General features: G+C 47.0%; 1 protein-coding gene across 9 annotated transcripts in view; it reads right to left on the reverse strand.

The window, feature by feature from the left end:
• MPP3 (MAGUK p55 scaffold protein 3) overlaps nt 1-21,408 on the reverse strand; it is a 140,531-nt gene that overhangs the window by 16,606 nt on the left and 102,517 nt on the right. For 7 of the 9 annotated variants that reach the window (XM_090044098.1, XM_090044095.1, XM_090044099.1 and 4 more), the window contains 2 exons: nt 17,937-18,030; nt 8,971-9,079 (listed from right to left, as the gene is read on the reverse strand). In XM_090044098.1, the coding sequence (XP_089900224.1) occupies nt 8,971-9,079; nt 17,937-18,030 (203 nt within the window). Of the gene's footprint in view, nt 1-4,614; nt 4,693-4,715; nt 6,241-8,970; nt 9,080-17,936; nt 18,031-21,408 lie in introns of those variants that run through there. The other 2 variants (XR_016441943.1, XM_090044100.1) reach the window with 2 other exon arrangements.

A 21,408-nucleotide genomic window follows, 5' to 3' on the forward strand; every position in this document is an offset into this window, starting at 1 on the left:
ATTGTATCCTGCCTGGAGATTGGGTCCATATAAAAGTCCATCAATGAAAGTCATCGCTGGAACCTCACTGGAAAGGCCCACTCCAGGTACTCCTGACCACCAACATTGCAATAAAGTGTCAAGGACTCCAGACGTGGATCCACGCTTCACACAGTAAGAAAACAGCAGCCCCGTTAGACCCAGTCTCCTCCATATCAATCTTCTAATCAGCTTCCACAGACTGGTAGTGAGCCTAGCACCTGCCAGCAGGAGAGCTCTAGACCAGTAGTAAGCCAAGTGCCTACTGGTGAAGAGGATTTGCCACTGCAGAGCAAAGAAGATGTGCCCCAACAACACCACTATGCCCTTTGGGACAAGAAAAAGGCCTCTACCTAGTTCCTGGTTCCCGAGGTGGAGTTGGTTATTTGTGATTTGGGTAGTTCTCAGTATTTCTTTTTGGGCCATCTTATATGAACTTGACTCATCAGTTATAAGAAACTGTAAACCAAACTACATTTCTGCACCGACAAAGAAGATCATTTCATGAAAATGTGTTCTTGTCTTTAGTTAATCAAATTGGGATAGATTTAAATGTCTCTCGTTTTTAGATATATAGTCATGACCATATCTATTCTACTGGAGGGATACCCATGATACCGGTACCCTTGAATGCAACTCAGATGTTAGCCCCTTACTATTCAGATTTTCATGAAAACGAAACTTGGCAGAATCTAAGTTGCAACCTGACTATGTACGATTAGCATATGCCACCCCTGGCAAGTTCTGTTGGACCTGTAATGGATCTTGTGTTGTAGAAGTCAGTAAGCACGAGGTAAAATTTAAGATAAATGGTACTTGGTTTTCTAATGGTTCCTGGATAGCTAACTATTCCCTTGCAGGTCAGTTTTCAGGCTATTATTCACAATGATGTCCTCACGCTGTAATACAGGTGGATATACTGCACTAGCTGGTCACTATTTTGTGTGTGGAGATAAGGCCTATAAAAATCTTCCCTCCGGTTGGAGAGAAACATGCTATGTCTCTGCAGCGTATCCTGCCTTTACTATTAGATCTCACTTACCTAAAGGAAGAATTCGCAATGTTCACAAAATTACAGAAAAATCAAAGGTTTTGGGTTATAGAGTTCCCCAGCTATGGCGCAGGCTTAGCTATGTCCGAGATCAAGAAAGTTGCAGCATCTCTGAAAAAGATTGCTAATGCTACTGCTGATAATGTTGATAAAATAAATACAGAAATGAAGGAAATAAGGCAAATGACATTGCAAAACTGACCTGCGTTAGATTATATACTAGCCAACAAAAGAGGAGTCTGTGCTTTAATAGCTAAAAAATGTTGTACTTATAGTCCCGATAATTCAGAAGAAATCCAGGATTTAAGTAAACATATTCGAAAAGAAGCAGCTAAATTGCATAAGTCAGATAGCTGGAATTTGAATTCTTGGTTTAGCTCTATTTTCAGTTCCTTAGGCTCTACTGTCATTCATAGTTTGTTGATATTGTTTGTTGTTTTTATTGGAGTATGCCTAGTGTTTATGATAATACAATGTTGCTTAAGCTGTGCTACCAAGCAAATGAGAATTAGCCCATCAACCAGAAACAAAGTATATAATTTGTATGTTGAAATAGCAGAAAGTAAAGAGAAAGAAAAACTAGAAGTTGAAAAGCTAATGGCTATAAATATCTAACTTGTTGGAAAAAAATGAATTAGGGAATATAGGAGTAAATTTAGTCAGGCTTCTGGCCTACTTGACTAGAAAAACAGACAGAGAGCAGAAGTGCTGATACTGCTTATTTCAGTTACATATTTTGAGATAAGGAATCCTGCATGTCTTATTACCCTGTGCACAGATGTCCAATTAAGTAAACTTGTTTTAGTTTCTCCAAGGTCATTTTTTTCCCTCTCTTTATCTGTCTTAAGTTTAAAAATGCTTAAAAACTTAAAGAGGAGGAGGATTCCTTTGAAACAGACAAGTGGGTGATTCCCCTTGCTGTATGAAATCCTCCCTGTGATCACAATATAGCCCTAAATAAAGAAAAGCTGGCTCTGTCAGTTCTGATTCAACCACTACGCTAAGTTTGAATTCTTCCACAGTATGGTATAATGAGAGACCACAAAAGTTGCCAGGAAACCATACATAAATTCATAGAACTTAGACTGAATTGTGAACTGTGATCGGCTTGTTCGAAGGTGATTAGTTTACTCTCAACTACAGCAACCCACCCTCAATAAAATATAAAAAGCCTAAACTTCTGACGCCAGTTGGAATCATCAGAAATTTGCTTTACAGCACTCATTTAACATCTTGCTGAAATATCCCCCAGGATATCCTGGACACCTGGCCATTGGACCCTGAGAATCCCAGTACTGAAGTCTTCCTATCCTACTTGCAGCTGCGTTTGCATCGTATGTGACATTGTTTACTGAGCAAGGTCATTAATAAAATAAAGCCAATTACTGGAATGGTTCCTTGGTCTTAAACACCACTTCACCCACCAACCCCAAAGTTATTCCCAGTATCCCTAACAATACAGGCAATGCGAAAATGGGCAGGTTACCAAGGAAGCATATCAGGAAATAGCAAGACCTTACAGTACCAAAGTCCAAATACAGATAAAGAATGAGCTGTATTTGGCGAGAAGTTTAAATAAGCGTGTTGGTCAGAAAAGAAAAACCAAGGAAGCTGTGGGTCCACTGTAACTAGCTACGGAGAACTCCTAACAGAAGGTGCAAAGAATGTGGAACCGCTAGACAATTACTTTGCACCAGTCTTCACAAAAAAATTAGGCTGCAGTCAGACACCTAATATGGATAAAGAAGGGGACAAGCTGAGGGATGAGAAAGCAAGAGACAAATCGGAGAGCTTTTGATGGGTCTAAATAAATTCAAGTCAGCAGGACCTGATGAACTTCATCCCAGGATACTGAACGAACTGGCAGAGGAGATCTTTGAGTTCTTGGCAATGATCTTTATGAAGTCAGGGGAAACAGGAAAAGTACCAGAGGACTGAAAAGTGGCCAACATAGTGCCCCTCTTAAAAAGGCAAAAAAGATGATCTGGGGAACTACTGACTAGTTAGCCTTACCTCGATACCCAGGAAGCTACTGGAGTATATCCTAAGGAAGTCCATCTACAAGCACCTGGAAGAGGAAAGGCAGATTGCAAGCACCCAATATGGATTTATCAAGAACAAAGTGTGTCAAACAAACTTGATCTCCTTCTTTGACAAAGTAACTACTTGGGTAGATGAAGGGAATGCTGTGGTTACTGCATCTGGACTTCGGTAAGACTTTGGAGAAGATCCCTCATGACCTTCTCTTAAATTGTACAAATGTGTACTGGACAAAACTACTATAAAGGTGGACAACTAACTCAATAGCCAGAAACAAAGAGTAATTATACATGGATCCATGTTAAAATGACAGGAGGTTTCTAATGGAGTGGCACAGGGGTCTGTCTTGGGCCCAGTGGCGTTCAACATGTTTATTAATGATCTGGACACTGCCATAGAAAGCTACTTCAGCAACTTTGCAGATGACATGAAAATGGAAAGTACTTCAAACACACTGGGGGTGGGAGAGAAATTGAGATAGAATTTTACAGATTGGGAAGCTGAGCTGAAGCTAACAAGATGCAGTTCAATGCTGACAAGTGCAGGGTGATACAACTTGGGTAGAATAATCAAAAATATAAATACAAAATGAGTGATACCTGGCTGGATGGTAGCACTATGGAAAAGGATCTGGGATTCTTGGTAGATCACAGACTCAATACAAGTCTGCAGTATGATACAGCTACACAAATGCAGCTTTGGGAAGTGTGAAAAATATTTCCCTTTTCATCTGCCTCTCTGCTCTGAGTCTGCCCAGCCTCTATTTTCAAACTCGGACTGCTGGATCCCCATGATCACCTGGATGACTGGGTTGTAAAAATTCCATAGGGAGGGGAGAGCTCCATCTTCCTTTGTTCTGAGTTTCCCATGTGACCCTGGTCCCTCCGCCTGGGGATGCTGACTACCTTTAAAAGGCTTGGCCTGCATCATGCAGTCCCTGTTTCTGGTTGGAACTTGGTGATGGTCAAAAACTGCAGCAGGCAAAGCAAACAAAACTCTGGCTTGCATCTACCGATGCATCTCAAGCAAAACCCAGGATGTTATCCTCCCACTGTACTCGGACTTGGTGAAGCCGCAGCTGGAGTACTGCATTCAATTCTGGGCTCCACAACTTAAGAAGGATGTGGAGAAGCTTGAAAGAGTGCAGAGGAGAGCCACGTGCATGATCAGAGGGCAAGAGAACAGGCCTCATGAAGAGGATGCGAGTTATGGGACTCTTCAGCCTGGAGAAGCACAGTCTCAGGGGTGAGTTGGTGGCAGCCTATAAGTATATAAGGGGTGTGCATCAGGATCTGGGGGAACACCTGTTCACCAGAGCACCCCAGGGGATGACGAGGTCCAACGATTACAAACTCCTGCAAGGCCATTTTAGGCTGGACATAAGGAAAAACTTCTTTACTGTCTGAGCCCCCAAGGCCTGGAACAGACACCGGATGCAAGCACCTACTCTGGACTCTTTCAAAAAACATTTGGATGCTTATCTTGCTGTGATCCTTTGACCCTACCTGACTTCCTGCTCCTTGGGCAAGGGGCTGGGCCCGATTATCTTCTGAGGTCCCTTCCAGTCCTAATGTCTATGAAATCTATGAAAAAGGTTTAAAAAAGGGTCACTTCATCTTGCAGGAAGTTGGCCATTTTGGGACACTGAAACAAGCAAAAAACCTCCCGAGCTCTATCAGTCTCTGGATGAACATGTAAATAACTTTCCTGAAATTTAGCTAGTATATTAGGGTCATGTAACTTTAGCTACATGTTACAAAGGGCCAATAAGCCCACTCTGTTTTGCTCAAGGTGTCTTTCTTTCAATACATCTGTCATGTAACCCTTTCTCATCTCCCTCTTTAACCAGTAAAGCTGTTACAGCATGCCTCCTGTGGATGTTTATGAGGGAGAGACTAGCATTTATAGCTCCCTTTGCTCAGCCAGCTACGGTAGACATGTTTTTTTACTTCCCTCCAGTACAGAAGGCTACTTGTGAATGCTTCAGGATAAAAGAAACACCTCAAAATGCCATGGTGGGCTAAGCAACACCTATGTCTGCAGGGTCTGGCTGCACAGATGACAACAATGACCAAGGCCCAAGTAGTGGCAGTGATTACCCCAGGCTTGTAGGCATGCTCCAGGAAAGAGGTGCCCCGGGACAGACACCCAAAGTGGGGTTTTGGTTCAGTACAGTGAGGTGGGTGGCTTAGTGTAGTAGCACCCTCTACTGTCCTGCCACAGGATGCATCAACATAAGCATCAGGTATAAAACAAAGAAAGTAATACTGCATCTATTCGGCACTGGTTAGGCCTTATCTCAGGTCTTGTGTGCAGTTTTGGGCTCCACTTTTAAAGGACATGGAAGTTAAAGAGGCTCCAGAGGCAGGCAACAAAATGATAAAGGACTTAAATGGCACGTCATACATGGAAAGGTTGAAGGTGCTAGGCATGTTCGGTTTGCAGAAAAGGCACTTAAGAGGGGACATGACAGAAGTCTTCAAATACCTGAAGGGCTGCCGTAAAAAAGAAGGAAAACACTTTCTCTCTCTTGCTGCTGAGAGCAGAATGCAGCCTAATGGCTTGAAGTTATAGCAAAGTAGGTTTAAATTGGGTATCAGGAAACACTTCTTCACTGTGAGAAGAATGAGGCAGTGAAATAGACTGCCTGGGGAAGTTGTGCAATCTCCATCACTGGAGGTGTTGGACAAGAAGGAGGATGGACCGGCATCTATCAGAGATGATCCAAGCATAATTATGCCTATGTTCCACTATGAGTATTTTTCACATTTCTGGGCTCTGCTGGTTGCTGCATGGGTCCAGGAGAAGATTCCCCCTCTCCCCCACTCCTGCAGCTACATGTGTCAAGGGGGCTTTTTGGCTTTCCTCAGAAGCAGAGTACTAAGTGCGGCCAAGACTGGGGATTTTAACTAGAGCAGGAGTGAGCAATTATTTTGGCTGGGGGGCCACTTAATAAGTTTTGCGAGCTGTTGAGGGCCACAAGAGTGGCCCCGCCCCTTGACAAGCACCCTGGCCTTGGTTGCCATCTTGGGACCAGAAGTCTTGTCCCTAACCTCTAACCCTTGCCACTGGAAGTCCCTCTCCTTGTCCCTGGAAGTGCTCCTTTTGGGAAGGAGTTTGCCGTCTTGGAACTGGAAAAAAAATACAAATTATATACTAAAAATCAAACATCCTTAATAACATATTTTAATGTTATTAAAAATATATTTTTGTCCTGATTTGTGTATGTTTGTTCTGTGTACATATATATAAAAGTGATTCCATAAGAGCTCAAAATGAAGTCTTACCTTTGTATACTGGGGGAGAGGGAATGGAGGGGTGTGGAGGCATATGGGGGTATGGGTGGGTGCCTTCCTGCCACTACCAACAGCGGGCAGCCCCAACACAGCCCACACCTGCTCCGCAGCACCTGGACATGGCATGTCCTGTTGCCCTGGGCATGCAGTGGCCATGCACTGCCCCCAGCCCCACAGTAGTGATGGGGACCTGTGCATTTGCAGCCCTGACTCCATGTGCCCCCCTGCTCCGAGCTTGCCCATTCGGGCTGAGCAGCAGCAGCAGCGGTAGCCAGGCAGAAACTGTTCCCTGGTGTGGGAGGAAAGTGGCCCCTCCCCCTACAGTACCCAGAGACCATGTTGCGCAGGGCTGCCTTGCGGCTCTGTCACTAGTGTCTCTTGGCTGCCTTGCAGCTGCTCTCCACTGTTACTGCTGCTGTGCTGGGCATCCCAGAGGCAGTGGTGACGGAGCCACAGACAGATCGGCGTGGCACGGTGCAGAGGGGTGTGGGCTCTGGATGGTGACAGCAAAAGGGAGGGGCCACTTTCTCCCCCTCCGCCCCGTGCCAAGCAACAGTTTCTGCCTGGCTGCTGCTCAGCTCAGACAGGTGAGCCCAGAGCAGGAGGGGAGGCCAGGCTCAGTAGTGGCAGTCCAGGAGAGAAACTGGTGCTCAGTGTTGGGTAAAAGCAGCCCCTCCCATTCCCACTGCCAGCACTTCCTAGTGTGGCTGCCTGGAGTTTGTGTGGGGCTGCCCTGCATCTAGTTTGTGCTGCCACCGCTGCCCTGCAGAGCCACCCAGAGGTGGTGGTGATATGGCGTAGATGCAGGGCAGCCCTGCATGGGCTCCAGGTGGCTACACCAGGAAACACCAGCAGTGGGAGGGGAGGGGCTGCTTTTACCCTGCGATGAGCAGCAGTTTCTGTCCTGCACCGCTGCTGCTCAGCCTAGACAGGCAAAACTGGAGTAAGCACAGGGCTTATGGGGTTGGAGCTGCACATGTTGGTCCCTGTTGGTACTGCGGGGCTGTGGCCAGTGGCAGTGGCAACCAGAAGGAGCCACTGCCACCTGGGCTGCCTAGAAAGGCAGTCAAGCAGTCCCAGGCCTGCTGTGTGCCAGGACGCACCATGACCGGGTGGTGCCTCACCTGTGCAGGACTTAGGGACCCACCGTGGACCAGACACAGCCCTTCTGTAGGCTGGATCAGGCCCGCAGGCTGAATTTTGCCCACCCCTAGACTAGGGGATGCTAGTGCTCCTGCTGGGACATAAACCCAGCTGTTCCTGGCTAGAGGGTCTTGCCCTCTGCTCACGAACAGACTGATTGGGGTCAGGAAGGAATTTTACCCCATACCAGATTGGTATGGACTGTGGGTTGGGTTGCTTTCCTCTGTACTGGGAGGCATGGCCTTTTTACTGGGATACTTAACAACAACCTTTGCATCAGCAAGATGTGAGATACCAGAATGTCCCTGCTTTATCTGTGGCACACTAGAGTGCTGCTATGTCTGTGTGTTGAGTCAGGGCCGACTGTGTAATTTTGCTAAGAGGTTAGACTATGGATTTGTACAGGATGGTTTGGATAGGGACGATCCTGCCTCAGACACAGGTTTGGACAAGATGACTTCTCAAGGTCTCCAGCCCTACTTCTCTATGACTCTAACTAGCTTTCTATGGAACCATGTGATAAAATTGCTGTAACTTTAAACTGGAAGAAAGAGAGTTAGAGTTATAATGTCTTTACGACACTTGTATCACTACATGACCATACAGATATAAATGTCAGGGTATAGAGAGATATAACAACTTCCAGCCCTAAATTTCTCTGTGAATCTGTGAAATTGTACTGATACAGGCTGTTATGCTATAGCTGTTATGTTTACATGCTCTTGCAGCAATAGGAGTGCAGAAAATTGATTGCCACTGTAACCGTTTTACTCAGGATGCAAAAAGGGTATAGACAAACACACATTTAGAACATGGTTTCAAAACAGGGGGAGAGGTGGAGGGGAAATGTTGCTCCAAAGTTCACAGCAGCTGTTCTAACAGTTGTGTGCACAAGCTACGAGTGATACAAAGTTAGCAAAATAGCTCCAGGTTCAAAACAGACTCATCAAGGGTTAAAGTTGGAGTTGTTTGCCTACATCTACCCAGCCTGTGCACACTCAACTGTTAGAATGTGGCAACTGCCCAACTCTCCCAGCTTGTATGCATGGCTGCAGCCCCATTCACACCTAACAGTTACATTGTAACAGCTGATGCACCCCCCCCCACCCCCCAGCAGCAGTTCCTCCTTACATTTTAAAGCAGTTAAAAGTTACATTTATACCCCGCTCTACATTGTAACAACTTATAATCAGGATCCATTGAAAGCAAAACCACTGTGATGTCTGTTTCCTATTTTCCCCTTTCAAAACAGGGGTGTGAAAGGTGAACTGGAACATGAACTTCCAACACATTAACTACTGTGCAGCATCTACTTGTGAGACAGAGATTGGTACTGTGGTTCTCTCCCCTCCCCCCCCCCAATTTTCTAGCTGCTTCATCCCCCAGAAAATAAAGAAAGTCATAAAAAAGGTTTAAACTTACATCAGGTACTACATCCACCAAACAAACTTTATTTTTGGCCATGACGGACCGGATTGCCTCAAGACTTGTTCCATAGAGATTCTCTTTGTATTCTCCATGTTCAACAAATCTAAAAGTGAAGACAGTTGTACTTCATAAGTAAAGGCCACAAAGAAAAGCAAATTTAAGAAATGTGTTTGTTCCTCCTTAGACAGTTGCATTAGTCAACTCCAGGGAAAGCCATGAAAAAATGCATGGCTCTGTAGAGTAGTAATGTGTGGGGATAAGAAAATTATGACAGTGTAATTTATACATCTCCTTCCATATTGAAGCTCTCAATTTGCTCCAGGAATGTTAATGGATTGTGAACAAAATTCACAACCTAATAGGAAAGCCTGAAACAAAAAAGTTCAGTGAACTGGAGGCCATGAAAGTGACTAGAACCCAGCTTTCCTCACTTCCATTTCCACTCCTTCCTCTCTCAAACTTGAAAAACAAGTACAAAATACAAAAGTACCACTAAGTTAACTTTCACCTTGGGGAACTTACTGAGCAAAGGAATCCAAAGAGAAAATATTTCCGTTGGAATACACGAAATGATTTACATGCTAGCAAACTGCCCCCCCCACAACAAATAACCACCAAGAAACCAAACAAAAAACTCCCCAAACCCAAGATTTGACAATACCTTTAGTGGGCTACATTTATAGTTGACAGAAATGTCAAGTTTTCAAGCATAAAACACCTTTCCCTCAGAGATACAGATGTAGCCTAGGTTAAAAACAAATTCTAACAAATTACTTTTAACATAATTATGCAAATTAAAGCCATCTCTTAAAAAGCAAGGTAGGCAGTAAACCTCCGGAGTAAAGAGAAGTTATTAGAGGTATTAATAGACCAAGTACAGTTAAAATAAGTGAGCCTTCTTACATAAAACAATAAGATCATTCAAAAGGTAACAGAACCATAGAGAGGTTAGCAGAGAGAGCAGGTAAGCCATAAAACTACTGCCTGTGTGAGGTCTAATATTTTTGCTGTTCAGTGAAACTATATTTTTGTTCCAAGGCCCATCTTTTGGAAGTTTTGCACAGGTTTTCCTTTGGCCAAGTACAGTGAGATCACAGACAAAGTAGCAGTTCTATGAAGAGCCGTCTACTGCGTGATTGGATGTTTCTGTCCTCTATCTTTGCTTGTGAGGATTCATTCTTGAGTGTAAAGGTTGTATAGTTTCATCTACATAGCTGCCAAGAGGGCATTTGATGCACTGAATGATGTGCACACTTTGTGATAGGCATGGATTCTGACAGTTTTGTTGTGGGGTGGATTAATCATGGCCAGGGTGGAAATGTATTGGCACATTTTGCATTCATTATTTACACAGATCTTGTTCCATCTGGTGTTTGATCAGTGGGAAGTTTACTTTTAATGAGGAGTTGGGTGAGGCTGGGTTTTTTGAAAGCCCAGAAGGGTTGCAAAAGATTCAAGATCCCCTTCTAGTATATGCTGCAATTGTTCGATGATCCTTCTTATAGGTTGTAGCTTGGGATAGTACGCGAAAAATGGGTGTGGGGCAGGCATTTTTTAAAAATATTTTTGCATTGTAATGAGTTTTCTTTTTGCAGGATATTTGGGTACCTCTTCCACAGATGCGATCTATTACTTTGGCAAAGCGTCTTTGTTGCAGAAAAGGCAGTAGGATTTGTGGGGTGTATGTCACAAATATTCTCCTTAGAGAGGATGTGATGTTAGATCTAAGGCCTGCCAGGTATCACTGGCATAATTACAAGTTTTGTAGAGTTAAATGTGATGATCAGTGGGTTTCGCATATGGTTACTGGTAGGGTGATCGTATGTCTCAGTTTAGCCAGGACAGTCCTGGATTTCAGAGGCCAGTCCCAGCTGGCTGTTGAAAATTATATTAGGCACTAGGGTTGTGTGAAATTTTGAAGGGTGTTTTGTTTTGAAGTTGTTTCAACACATTTCAAGCTCAAAACAGCGAAATCAAAATGAAACAAAAGGCTTCGAAACTGAATGAGGGCACTCAAGATATTTAGAAAAGTCTGGAGTTTCAAAGAAGCCTGGTGGCAGGAGACATGGGAGAGCCAGGGTTGTGCTCTGAGCGGCTCTGCCAGCCCCACGGAGCGAGGCGAGGCGAGGCGATGGGAGAGCCAGTGACAGAGCTGCTCAGAGCACAGCCCTGGCCTGTAGCTCTCCCCCACCTTCCGTGGGACTGCAGAGCTTCCTGCCACCGGGCTGCTCTCCAAGCGGCTCTGCCACTGGCTCTCTGCCGCCTCCCACCGCTGGGTTGAGCTCCATAGGGCTGGCAGAGCCATGTGGAGCACAGTCCTGGCAAGCACAGCCTGGTGAGTGAAGGCTTCGCAGCCCCAGCTGGAGTTCAGCTCAGTGGTGGGAGGCGGCTGGAGAGCCAGTGGTGGAGCCACTCTGAGCACAGCCTTGGTGAGCAGTCCCACAGAGCTGAGCCTGGTGGCGGGAGGCAACACAGAGGCAGTGGCAGAGTTATTCAGAGCACAGCCCTGGCTAGTGGCTCTCTCCCACCTCCCGCCACTAGGCTCTGCTCCATGGGGCTGCAGAGCCTCCCACCACTGGGCTGTGCTCACCAGGGCTGCGCTCCAAGCAGCTCCACCAGTGGCTCTCCTGCTGCCTCCTGCCGCTGGGCTGAGCTTCATGGAGCTGGCAGAGCCACTCGGAGTGCAGCCCGGTGGCAGGAGGCAGGGAGAGCCAGGACTGTCCTTCAAACATCTCTACCAGCCCCATGGAGCTCAAACTGCCCTCCCAGTGCTGCCAGACTCCTCCTGGGGGTGCAGGCCCCCAGATCTGCATGCAGAATGACAGGAGGCTGCCACTGCTGCCTGGGGCCAATGGCAGCACCATTCTTCCTCGCACTGGGTGTGGGCTGCACCCAGTGCCAATCCCAGGTGGTGGCAGCAGCAGCCTCCAGTCATCCTGAGCACAGATCTGGGGGCCCACACCCCTGGGAGGAGTCTGGCACCGCCCCAAAGCCCTTCTGGGGGCATGGGCCCCCAGATTACCCATGGGATGACAGGAGGCCAGTGCTGCTGGCAACTGACAGGAGCTTTGCTTTTAGCAGTTTGAGGTGCGGTTTCCCAGAAACCCCTGCACCTATCTCCTTGAAACTTGGCAGGCTTCATGCCCTCAGAAGGGGCTACCATCCCTGCAATGTTCATCTGACTCAGGGAAAAAATGACAAAGTTATAGGCATTTCCATGATTGCCCATTCTAGTCTGTGGGCGAAACACTGAAATGCGTCAAAACAGTGAAACAGTTTCAACAAAATGAAACAGAACAGTACTTTGAAACAAACCAAAACGCTGTCTCTTTGAAATGGTGAAACAAGTCAAAACTAGATGGTGCTGTTTTGCACAGCCCTACTGGACACCCTGGCTGTGGGGCACAGTCTGGCCAGGAGTTGGAGCAATGCAGAGCACCTTGCAGGCAGGCAGGCAGGCACTGCTGCCTGTCCAGCATGCTGTCCCACTTTGCCCCCACCAACTTGTGAGAGCGTGGGGTGGAGGAAGCAGTGCCTTGGATGTCCCAGATTTCCTTATGGTTAACCTAGTTATAGGGTACTACCCTAGATATAGATCAAAGTATACAGAGCTGATGCTAATTTAAGCACTTGTACAGACATTCCGTTTCTCCTAGGAGAATCACTGCTCTTCCAGGAGAAACCACAAATATACAGATGTTCAGGCTTTTTCTCCCAAAGTAAAAATGGCTGCTCCATGAAAACGTGCAAATAACCAGGGTTAAATCTCTCCCAGGAGAGTTTCTCCTGGGAGAGAAAATGTTTGTACAGGCTGTGGCTTTTCTCAGAAGAGAAAACAGTCCTCCAGAATTTCCCTCTCCAGGGAGACAGTAGGCACATCTACATGTGCACTAGTCTATTTTATTGTCCATTAGTTTTTCAGAAAAAAAGCATTCTAATGTGTAGGAAAAGAGGCTACTGCACATTAAGCATAACTTAAAAAGCATGCACTTTCACTACTGTGCATTATGGCAGGCTACAGCATATTTATTTAGTACCTTGAGGAACTTTTACACATGATCCAGGGGTGGGGAAAGGCAGCACTTTAATTACAGTTTTAGTTCAAGCACCCCTGCCACCATTTTTAAGCATGGGGATGCTGATATTCAAGACACAGGAGGCTGCTAGAGTGCAACAATTGGCACACTCCAGAAGACTTGATTAATCAAGTCTGCTCCAACGCACTGGAATTCCAGTGAGTCGGAGCAGCCTCTGTGCTCGTGTATAGCTGCCCTCATATTGGAGGTACTACATGCACATTAGGAAAAGTGCATTAATGCATGTGTAGACACACCCAGTGTGTTGCTTGCTGGACTCTCCTGCTCCAGCAGGGAGCAGAACACACCCTCTTCACAATCCACATTGTGCTGCAGGGAAATACAGGCTGACCATGGTCAGTCAATTGTGATTTCCCTATGCACTGTTGCCATCTGTCACAAGACAGCCTAAGGGACCCTGCAGAGCACACTGAAATGTGTGCAAAGGCCCCCTTCCATGGCTGCAAAGTGTCAGAACTGCAAGTTTTCCACTCTTCAGGGCCTTAGTATTTTAATGTCCATACACCTGTAACTGGGTTTTTCTACCAGGAGAACAAATCTGGGAGAACAAGCCAATTGCCCATCACGAATGATGGAGTGTTTCAGGGAATGTTTACATGCCCCCCCCCCCACTCACCCTTCGGGGTCGGCCATGTAAACCAGGGGTAGGCAATTATTTTGGGTGGAGGACCACTTACAGAGTTTTGGCACACTATCTAGGGCAGCATGGGTAGCTCCACCCCTTGGCAGCTGCCCCACCCCCTGGTAGCCATCTTGTGACCAGAAGTCCTGCTCCCTAACCCTGGACTTTTGCCACCAGAAGTCCTTGCCCTTGCCCCCAGAAATAGTCCTTTCAGCAAGGGGTTTTAGCATCTAAACAGGAAACATCTACAGCATTCATTAATTTGATTTCAAAAATATTTTTGTCCAGATTTACATGTGTTTGTGTTGTGTACATAGCTTAAAATAAAGTCTTATTCTTTTGTGTTGTGGAAGGTGGGTACAGGTGTGGGGGGGCTCTGGGTAGGTGTCTGGATACGTGGGGTGAGGGAGCACATGGGTGTGGGTGTGAATATATGGGATGTGGGTGGGGTTTGTTGGGGTCTGTGTGGGTGGGGAGGGTGGTGGGGCTGTGCAAGGGAAGTGTGGTGGTCTGTGTATGTGAAAGTACAAGGGGTGTGTGGATGCATGTCTATGGTGGAGTGTCCATGTAGGACTCACCAACATGGGTTTATCAGTGGCAGGTCTTGTCAGACCAACCTGGTGGCCTTTTACGATCAGGTCACCAAATCATTAGACGCAGGGGTTGCTGTGGATGTAGTCTTTTTGGACTTCCGGAAGGCTTTCGACACTGTCTCTCACCCTGTCCTCATCAAAAAGCTGGGAGACTGTGGTGTCGATGCCCACACGATCAAATGGGTCGCCAACTGGTTGGAGGGCCGCACCCAGAGGGTGGTAGTGGATGGGTTCTTCTCGACATGGAAGGATGTGGGCAGTGGGGTTCCGCAGGGCTCGGTCCTCGGGCCTGCACTGTTCAACATCTTCATCAGTGACTTGGATGAGGGGGTAGAAAGCACCCTGTTCAAGTTTGCTGATGACACTAAGATGTGGGGGGATGTGGGTGCACTAGAAGGGTGCAATAGGCTACAAGCTGACCTTGACAGGTTGCAACGGTGGGCGGATGAGAATAGGATGGGGTTTAACACTGATAAGTGCAAGGTGTTGCACATGGGGAGGAAGAACCGGCATCACACTTACAGGTTGGGGAACTCCCCTCTTGCCAGCACGGAGACGGAAAAGGATCTTGGAGTCGTCATTGACTCCACGATGAACATGGGCCGACAGTGTGGGGAGGCAGTCAAGAAGGCCAATCGTACCCTGTCATGCATCCACAGATGCATCTCGAGCAGGTCCAGGGAGGTGATCCTCCCCCTCTATGCGGCACTGGTCAGGCCGCAGCTGGAGTACTGCGTCCAGTTCTGGGCGCCACACTTCAAGAGGGACGTGGACAATATGGAAAGAGTTCAGAGGAGGGCCACTCGTATGATCAGGGGTCAGCAGGGCAGGCCTTATGAGGAGAGGCTACGGGACCTGAACCTGTTTAGCCTCCACAAGAGAAGGCTAAGGGGGGACCTTGTGGCCTGCTACAAACTGGTCAGGGGGGATCAGCAGGTATTGGGGGAGTCCCTGTTCCCCCGTGCGCTGCCAGGAGTGACCAGGAATAACGGTCACAAACTGGCGGAGGGTAAGTTTAGATTAGATATTAGGAGGCGCTACTTCACAGTCAGGGTGGCTAGGGCCTGGAACCAGCTTCCAGGGGAAGTGGTGCAGGCTCCTAGCCTGGGGATTTTTAAAAGGAAGTTAGATGAGCACCTTGCCGGGGTCATCTGACCCCGGTGCTCTTTCCTGCTAAGGCAGGGGGTCGGACTAGATGATCTACCTAGGTCCCTTCCGACTCTAGCCACTATGAAACTATGAAACTATGAAACACCCACACACTCTGCCCCTGCACCTCCCCCCACATACCCACATTCTGCCCTGCCTGCACACACACCCACATCCTGCCCCTGCCTGTACACCCACCACACTCTGCCCCTGCCCACACACACACACACACACTAGGCTGCTCAGTCGTGCCGAGTACTCTCCCTGGGTCCTACTGCCCCTGGCTCCTGTCAGCTTTGCTCATCCAGGAGCAAGTAAATATTAAACCCTAATGGCTCCCTCCATCTCTGTCTCCCTGCCTGAAGAGGTAGAGCCTGCCCAGCCAATTGCTGCTGACCCTCTCAGGAGAGCATGTGTACTTGATCAAAAGTGTTACAGACAGGACAGAAAGACAGACTAAGCCCTTTATTTAGAATTCTCCCATATTAGTTGGCTAGGAACGGACATTACACAAACTGATTTAAGTGATCAGAAACTGGTTTAAACTTGTAAAAGAACAGACATTCAGTGGACATAAACCAGTTTGAAAATGGCTGAACCAGTTTAAGATACACCTGGTTGAATGCAGTATCAGACTTAACCGATTTGGCTCAAACTGGTTTATAAAATATCTGTCCCAGACTCCTTGCTGGTTTAAGTTAAATCAGACTCCACCAGCATCCCAGTATGCTCTCTGGGCTGAGCAGAGCTCTGCTCCAGTGAGCTGGGCTGGCCCCTCGCCTCTGCTCTCTAGCCAAAGCAGGGACAGGGTGTTGCCAGATGCTGTCCTGGCATGGCCCCTGAGGCAAATTCCTCCCTGAACCCCTGCCTGCCCTCTGCTGGCAAACTCTGAAGACTGCAACTGGGGTTTGCCAGGCCCAGCCAAACCTCCACAGCTTGCCTGCAGCCAGGCAGGGACGGAGTTAATTCCTTCCTCTGTCCCTTCTCACCCCCCAGAAGGCTGGATGTAGTCTCTGTAGTTTGCCTGCAACCAGGCAGGGATGCACCTGTGAGCCCAGAGCTAAGGCCTCCAGGACCAGACTGAGAGGTGGGAAGTGTTGGCAAAGACCTGACAATCATCACATGTGCTAGAGATGTAGTTAACGGAAGTTGCAGACAGCTTCACCAAAGAATAAAGAAAGCTACATTTACCTTATAAAGAAGAATGTGTAAAAGCTGGGAATGCCTAAACAAAACCTTTCTGAAGGCTTGGTGGGGGAGCATGTAGGTGTGGATAGATATGGGGTTTGTGGGCAGCTCTGAGTGTGTGGGGGAGGGTGGCTGGGGAGGGTTGTGGCATGTGGAGGGTGCGGGTGGCTAGGGTGTGGGTTCATGTTTATGGTGGTACAAGGGGGGTGTAGGTACATGTGGGACTCCCCCTTCAAACACCACCCCCCCTCCTACCAGCAGCAGCAGGCAGCAGGGCCTTAGGATGTTCACAGGGGAACCAGCCCAGCTCCATAGAACCCCTGACAGCCCAGGCTCCCCATTCCTGCCACCCTGCCTTGGGCCCCCACTAGCTCTGGCACTGGCATGGGCCCCGTGCTCCCACCCACCATTCCCCGCACCTGCCAGTGCCATTTCCCCGCCTTCCTGCCCACCACCATCATCATCACTTCCCCCCCACCTACCTGCCTGCCCGCCCACCCGCCACCCTGCACCATGCGGTTCCCAGCTACATGGCCAGGACCACAGAATGCAGCAGGAGCTGGCATGACCACTACGGACTGGGGCGATCTGCGCCCTCCCCTACCCCCTGTTCTTATCTGACTTTGCACTCTTGGATGGAAGAAGCCAAGGGAACAGCCCCAGTTACTAGGCCAGAAGCCTCTGCTAGGAAGAGCCCTCTGGTTGGGGGCTGGGGGTGAGGTGGTGTGGGGCAGGGCCAGGCAAGCCTTGCCGCTGCTGCTGCTGCCCCTCGGTCCTGCCGCTAGCTCCTCTTGGGTCCTGCTGCCGCTGGCATCTTGTCAACTTAGACAGCCATGGGCAGATAAAAAAAAAAAAAATTTTAGAAAATTAATTATTAAGGGCTTTGCAGACTGGATAGAATTGCCTGGTGGGCTGGATTCAGCCTGTGGAGTGTATTTTGCCCTCCCCTGATCTGGTCCATCCCCAAGTTTGGTGTCAAGGGCACTTGCAATGAAAACGTAAATAAAACTTGACTGCATAGTTGTACCAGAAAACAGCAGTGCAGGTACTTAAAAGGACTACAAATAATTAGATAAGGACTCTGTTTCCTGAGCCTTTTCAATCCTCAGCTCTTCCTTACTTGTTTTCCATTATATTTTTTGAGTGTATATGTACATTTAAAAACTGAAAAACAGCTTTCACTAGAAAAAAAATGTTCCTGTTACTGTTTTCTTAATTCAGTGGCTGAAATTGGTTGGCATAGACAATACTTTTTAATAAATAACTCTTAAAATGTAACTCGATTAAACCTATGTTTTAAAACCAACTCACTTATTCTGCTGTACATCTGTCTCAAATGATTGCTTAGAGACAAAATTGTATTCTACCCCTTCTTTTTCATGACTTTTCTTTGATCTTGTTGTATCTGGAAAAGAGAGGAAACAAAATTAAAGAAGACATGAAACATAAAATGACACTTCACACAGGCTCACTTGCCTTTGTTCAGTCTGGGGCTTTTACGTATCCAAAATTAAAAGGACACAAAGGAGTGTGTTAAGGCTGGGGGAAAAAAAAAACTTCACTTGTATTACAAACAAAACCTTAAGACTGGCTTAAAATTTGTTATGTACTCAGGTGGCACCAAAAAAGCTCCTGTCAAGGTCACTGGACATTTATGCAAACAGGCAAGCAGACTCGGTCTCAGTTTATTTTAGGCCCCCATCCTGTAAATTGTTCTACAAGGCCAACTCTGCACCCACACAAAGCTCTGCGCAAGCTGATTATTCTGTTGTTTGAAGCCCTGTGTCCTGCACTCCCTGACCAAGCTCTGCTCTGTTTTCTGGTCCCTGCACTACAGGAAATGGGCTTGTAACAGGCATTGCCGGGTGAAATTTTCTGGCATTTTGAGTTGCATCCATCAGATTACAAGATCAGACTGATAAATGATTGAATCTGGCACCAGTAATTCCCATTTTATGGTGGCTTGCACTAGATACAATAGTTTAAAAAACACAGGGGTGGTCAACTGCCAACCTATGCCATATGACAGGCAGCCTGTGGGTGTGGCGCATGGCAGTTTAGAGGTGGGGACAGGCAGCACAGTGGTAGGTAAGGCAGGGAGCAGAAAGCAGAGCCAAAGCTCAGTCAAGGAGCACATGGCAGGAAACATAAAGCTAAGCAGCAGATTGGGAAAGGGATCAAACTGGCAATGGAGCAGGGCAGGGCAAGATTAATTTGTGGCATGCCTGACAACAAGGTTGACAACCTCCCCCCCTTATAATACTTAGGTTGTAAAGGATAAGGAAGTTGTCCCTGTATCAGTATTTTGAAAACAATCTTTCCATTTGCGATTCAAAAAAAAAAGTCCCAATTTAAAAAAAATCCAAATTTAAAGCCAAATCAATGTAGTTCTTCTAAGAGAATACAGCATTCGCAAGAGTTAAGATTCATACTAAATTTCCTATACCTGATAATTGCAGCATACATATTTCTGTGGGAAACGGTATCCTTTCTAATAAATAAGACCTGCAAATGATTCTTTTCATCATTACTACTTTTCAGAAAACTGAACTGTATAAGACTCCCTTCAACATCAAAAAACAAACCAAAAACATGCAACATAAAAGTTCCCTTTGAAGTTAATGATTGAACTGCTGTTTGGATTAGACCTTAAAAAGAGTAAGAGGACATGGATACACTGGATATACATAATTATTTAAAAAACACTCTTTTTTTTTTTTTTTCCTCTCCAGTTTTTCATGTCAAACTTTAAAAACCATAACAGACGTGTTGATGCCTGGTTATCTCCTCTTCAAGGACATTAAGACTACAATACTGGGTTTGGATTTTTGCCTTACAGCTGTTTCTTCTTCTTTGTTTTCTGGTGATACTTCTTTGAGGTGAAGCAAAATATTCTAGAACCGGTCTGACACAGATGGCATTATAAGCAATTGTCATTAGTCCTTGAGATGCATTCTGTTTTCACATCCAAACTACATTCTTCAGGTACTCTTCACATGTCCTCATATTTTCATAACTCACTGTCATATATTTTTAGGGTTCTTGCTTTAATTTAGTTACAGTAATTTAAAGTGTGTTTATACAATTGTAACCATCTACTTCTGTGTAGCTACTCAAATTAAATACCTTTTTTTTTTCCCCTCTCAGTGCAGTTCCAAGTAGAAAGTAAAGTATTTTCTGGGTGTGTCTACACAAGACACTACTGTGCAGTAGAGCAAATTACTATGTAGTAAGTGTTACCATCTATACGTGCAGAGGCTTACTGTGCAGTAATTTGCTCTACTCCACAGTTAATTTGCTACCTGCAAATGTAGGTAGTGAATTAACTGCAGAGTAGTTATTGTGTGGTAAGGCACATGTAGATGGTCAACCGGGAACAAATTTGCTCCCAGTCAGCCAGACAGCAGGGCGTGAAAGATTGCTCATTGCCCCCTCTGGCCATGTCCACATGAGCATGGACATTTGGTTCCCCAGGGACAACTAGCAGTGGGACATCTTGTGCAATGGTCCCTCTGGCACATGGCAGGTTACCTTAGATGACGTAGGGGAGGCTGAAGCCAGCACTGGGCTGGCCCCAGCAGCTTTCCTGGAGGCCTCCTGGGGCTGCAGCAGTGACAATTCTGCTGCTCAGAGGCGAGCAGGCAGCTGGAAAGTGGCTCTGGCCAGCCAAACTCTGGTTTTGAGCAGTGTGCACTGGCCCCATGTGCACCACACTGCTTTTTTGTTGTTGTTGTTGTTTGTTTGTTTTGTTTTTTTTACACAGGTTTTTTTGACCCCTGGATATCCAGGGGTCAACTGCCCCCCTCCCCCAAAGTTCCTTCCTTGCAATACAGAGAATAGCTGAATGTGCAGTATGTGGCACCTCACACATGTCGGCAGTGCCATGTGTGGCATGGCCACACTCATCTGGACATGGCCTGTCTCCGAGGCTACATAGGACACGTTGTGAAATGCACTACCTCAGTAGTCACCCACCTGGAGATCCCTACTGACAGGTAGATCCCGGAGCCTCTTTGGGTTTCATAGATTTCATAGACATTAGGGCTGGAAGGGACCTCGGAAGATCATCGAGTCCAGCCCCCTGCCCAAAGGGCAGGAAGTCAGCTGGGGTCATAGGATCCAAGCAAGATAAGCATCCAATTTACTCTTGAAGGTGTTCAATGTAGGTGCTTGAACCACCTCCGATGGCAGGCTGTTCCAGACCTTGCGGGCTCGGACAGTAAAGAAATTCTTCTTTATGTCCAGCCTGAAACGGTCTTGCAGGAGTTTGTGACCGTTCGACCTCGTCATCCCTTGGGGCACTCTGGTGAACAAACGTTCCCCCAGATCCTGGTGGTCACCCCTGATAAACTTATAGGTGGCCATCAGATCACCCCTGAGCCTGCGCTTTTCCAGGCTAAAGAGTCCCATGGCTCTCAGCCTGTCATCGTAAGATCTGTTTTCCTGACCTCTGATCATATGCGTGGCTCTCCTCTGGACTCTCTCAAGCTTCTCCACATCCTTTTTGAATTGTGGAGCCCAAAACTGGACGCAGTACTCCAGCTGCGGCCTCACCAAGGCCGAGTACAAGGGGAGAATGATGTCCTGGGATTTGCTCAAGAAGCATCTATGGATGCAAGCCAGCGTTTTGGTCAGTTTACTAGACGCAGCATCGCATTGCAGGCTCATGTTCATCTTGTGATCAATGATGACCCCCAAGTCTCTTTCTTCTGTAGTGCTATCCAACGTAGCACTGCCGAGCCTATAAGGATGCTGCAGGCTTTTCCTCACAAGGTGGAGAACC

Source organism: Crocodylus siamensis, chromosome 4, assembly GCF_052110815.1.
Source record: "Crocodylus siamensis isolate JL-2025a chromosome 4, ASM5211081v1, whole genome shotgun sequence".
NCBI lineage: Eukaryota > Metazoa > Chordata > Crocodylia > Crocodylidae > Crocodylus > Crocodylus siamensis.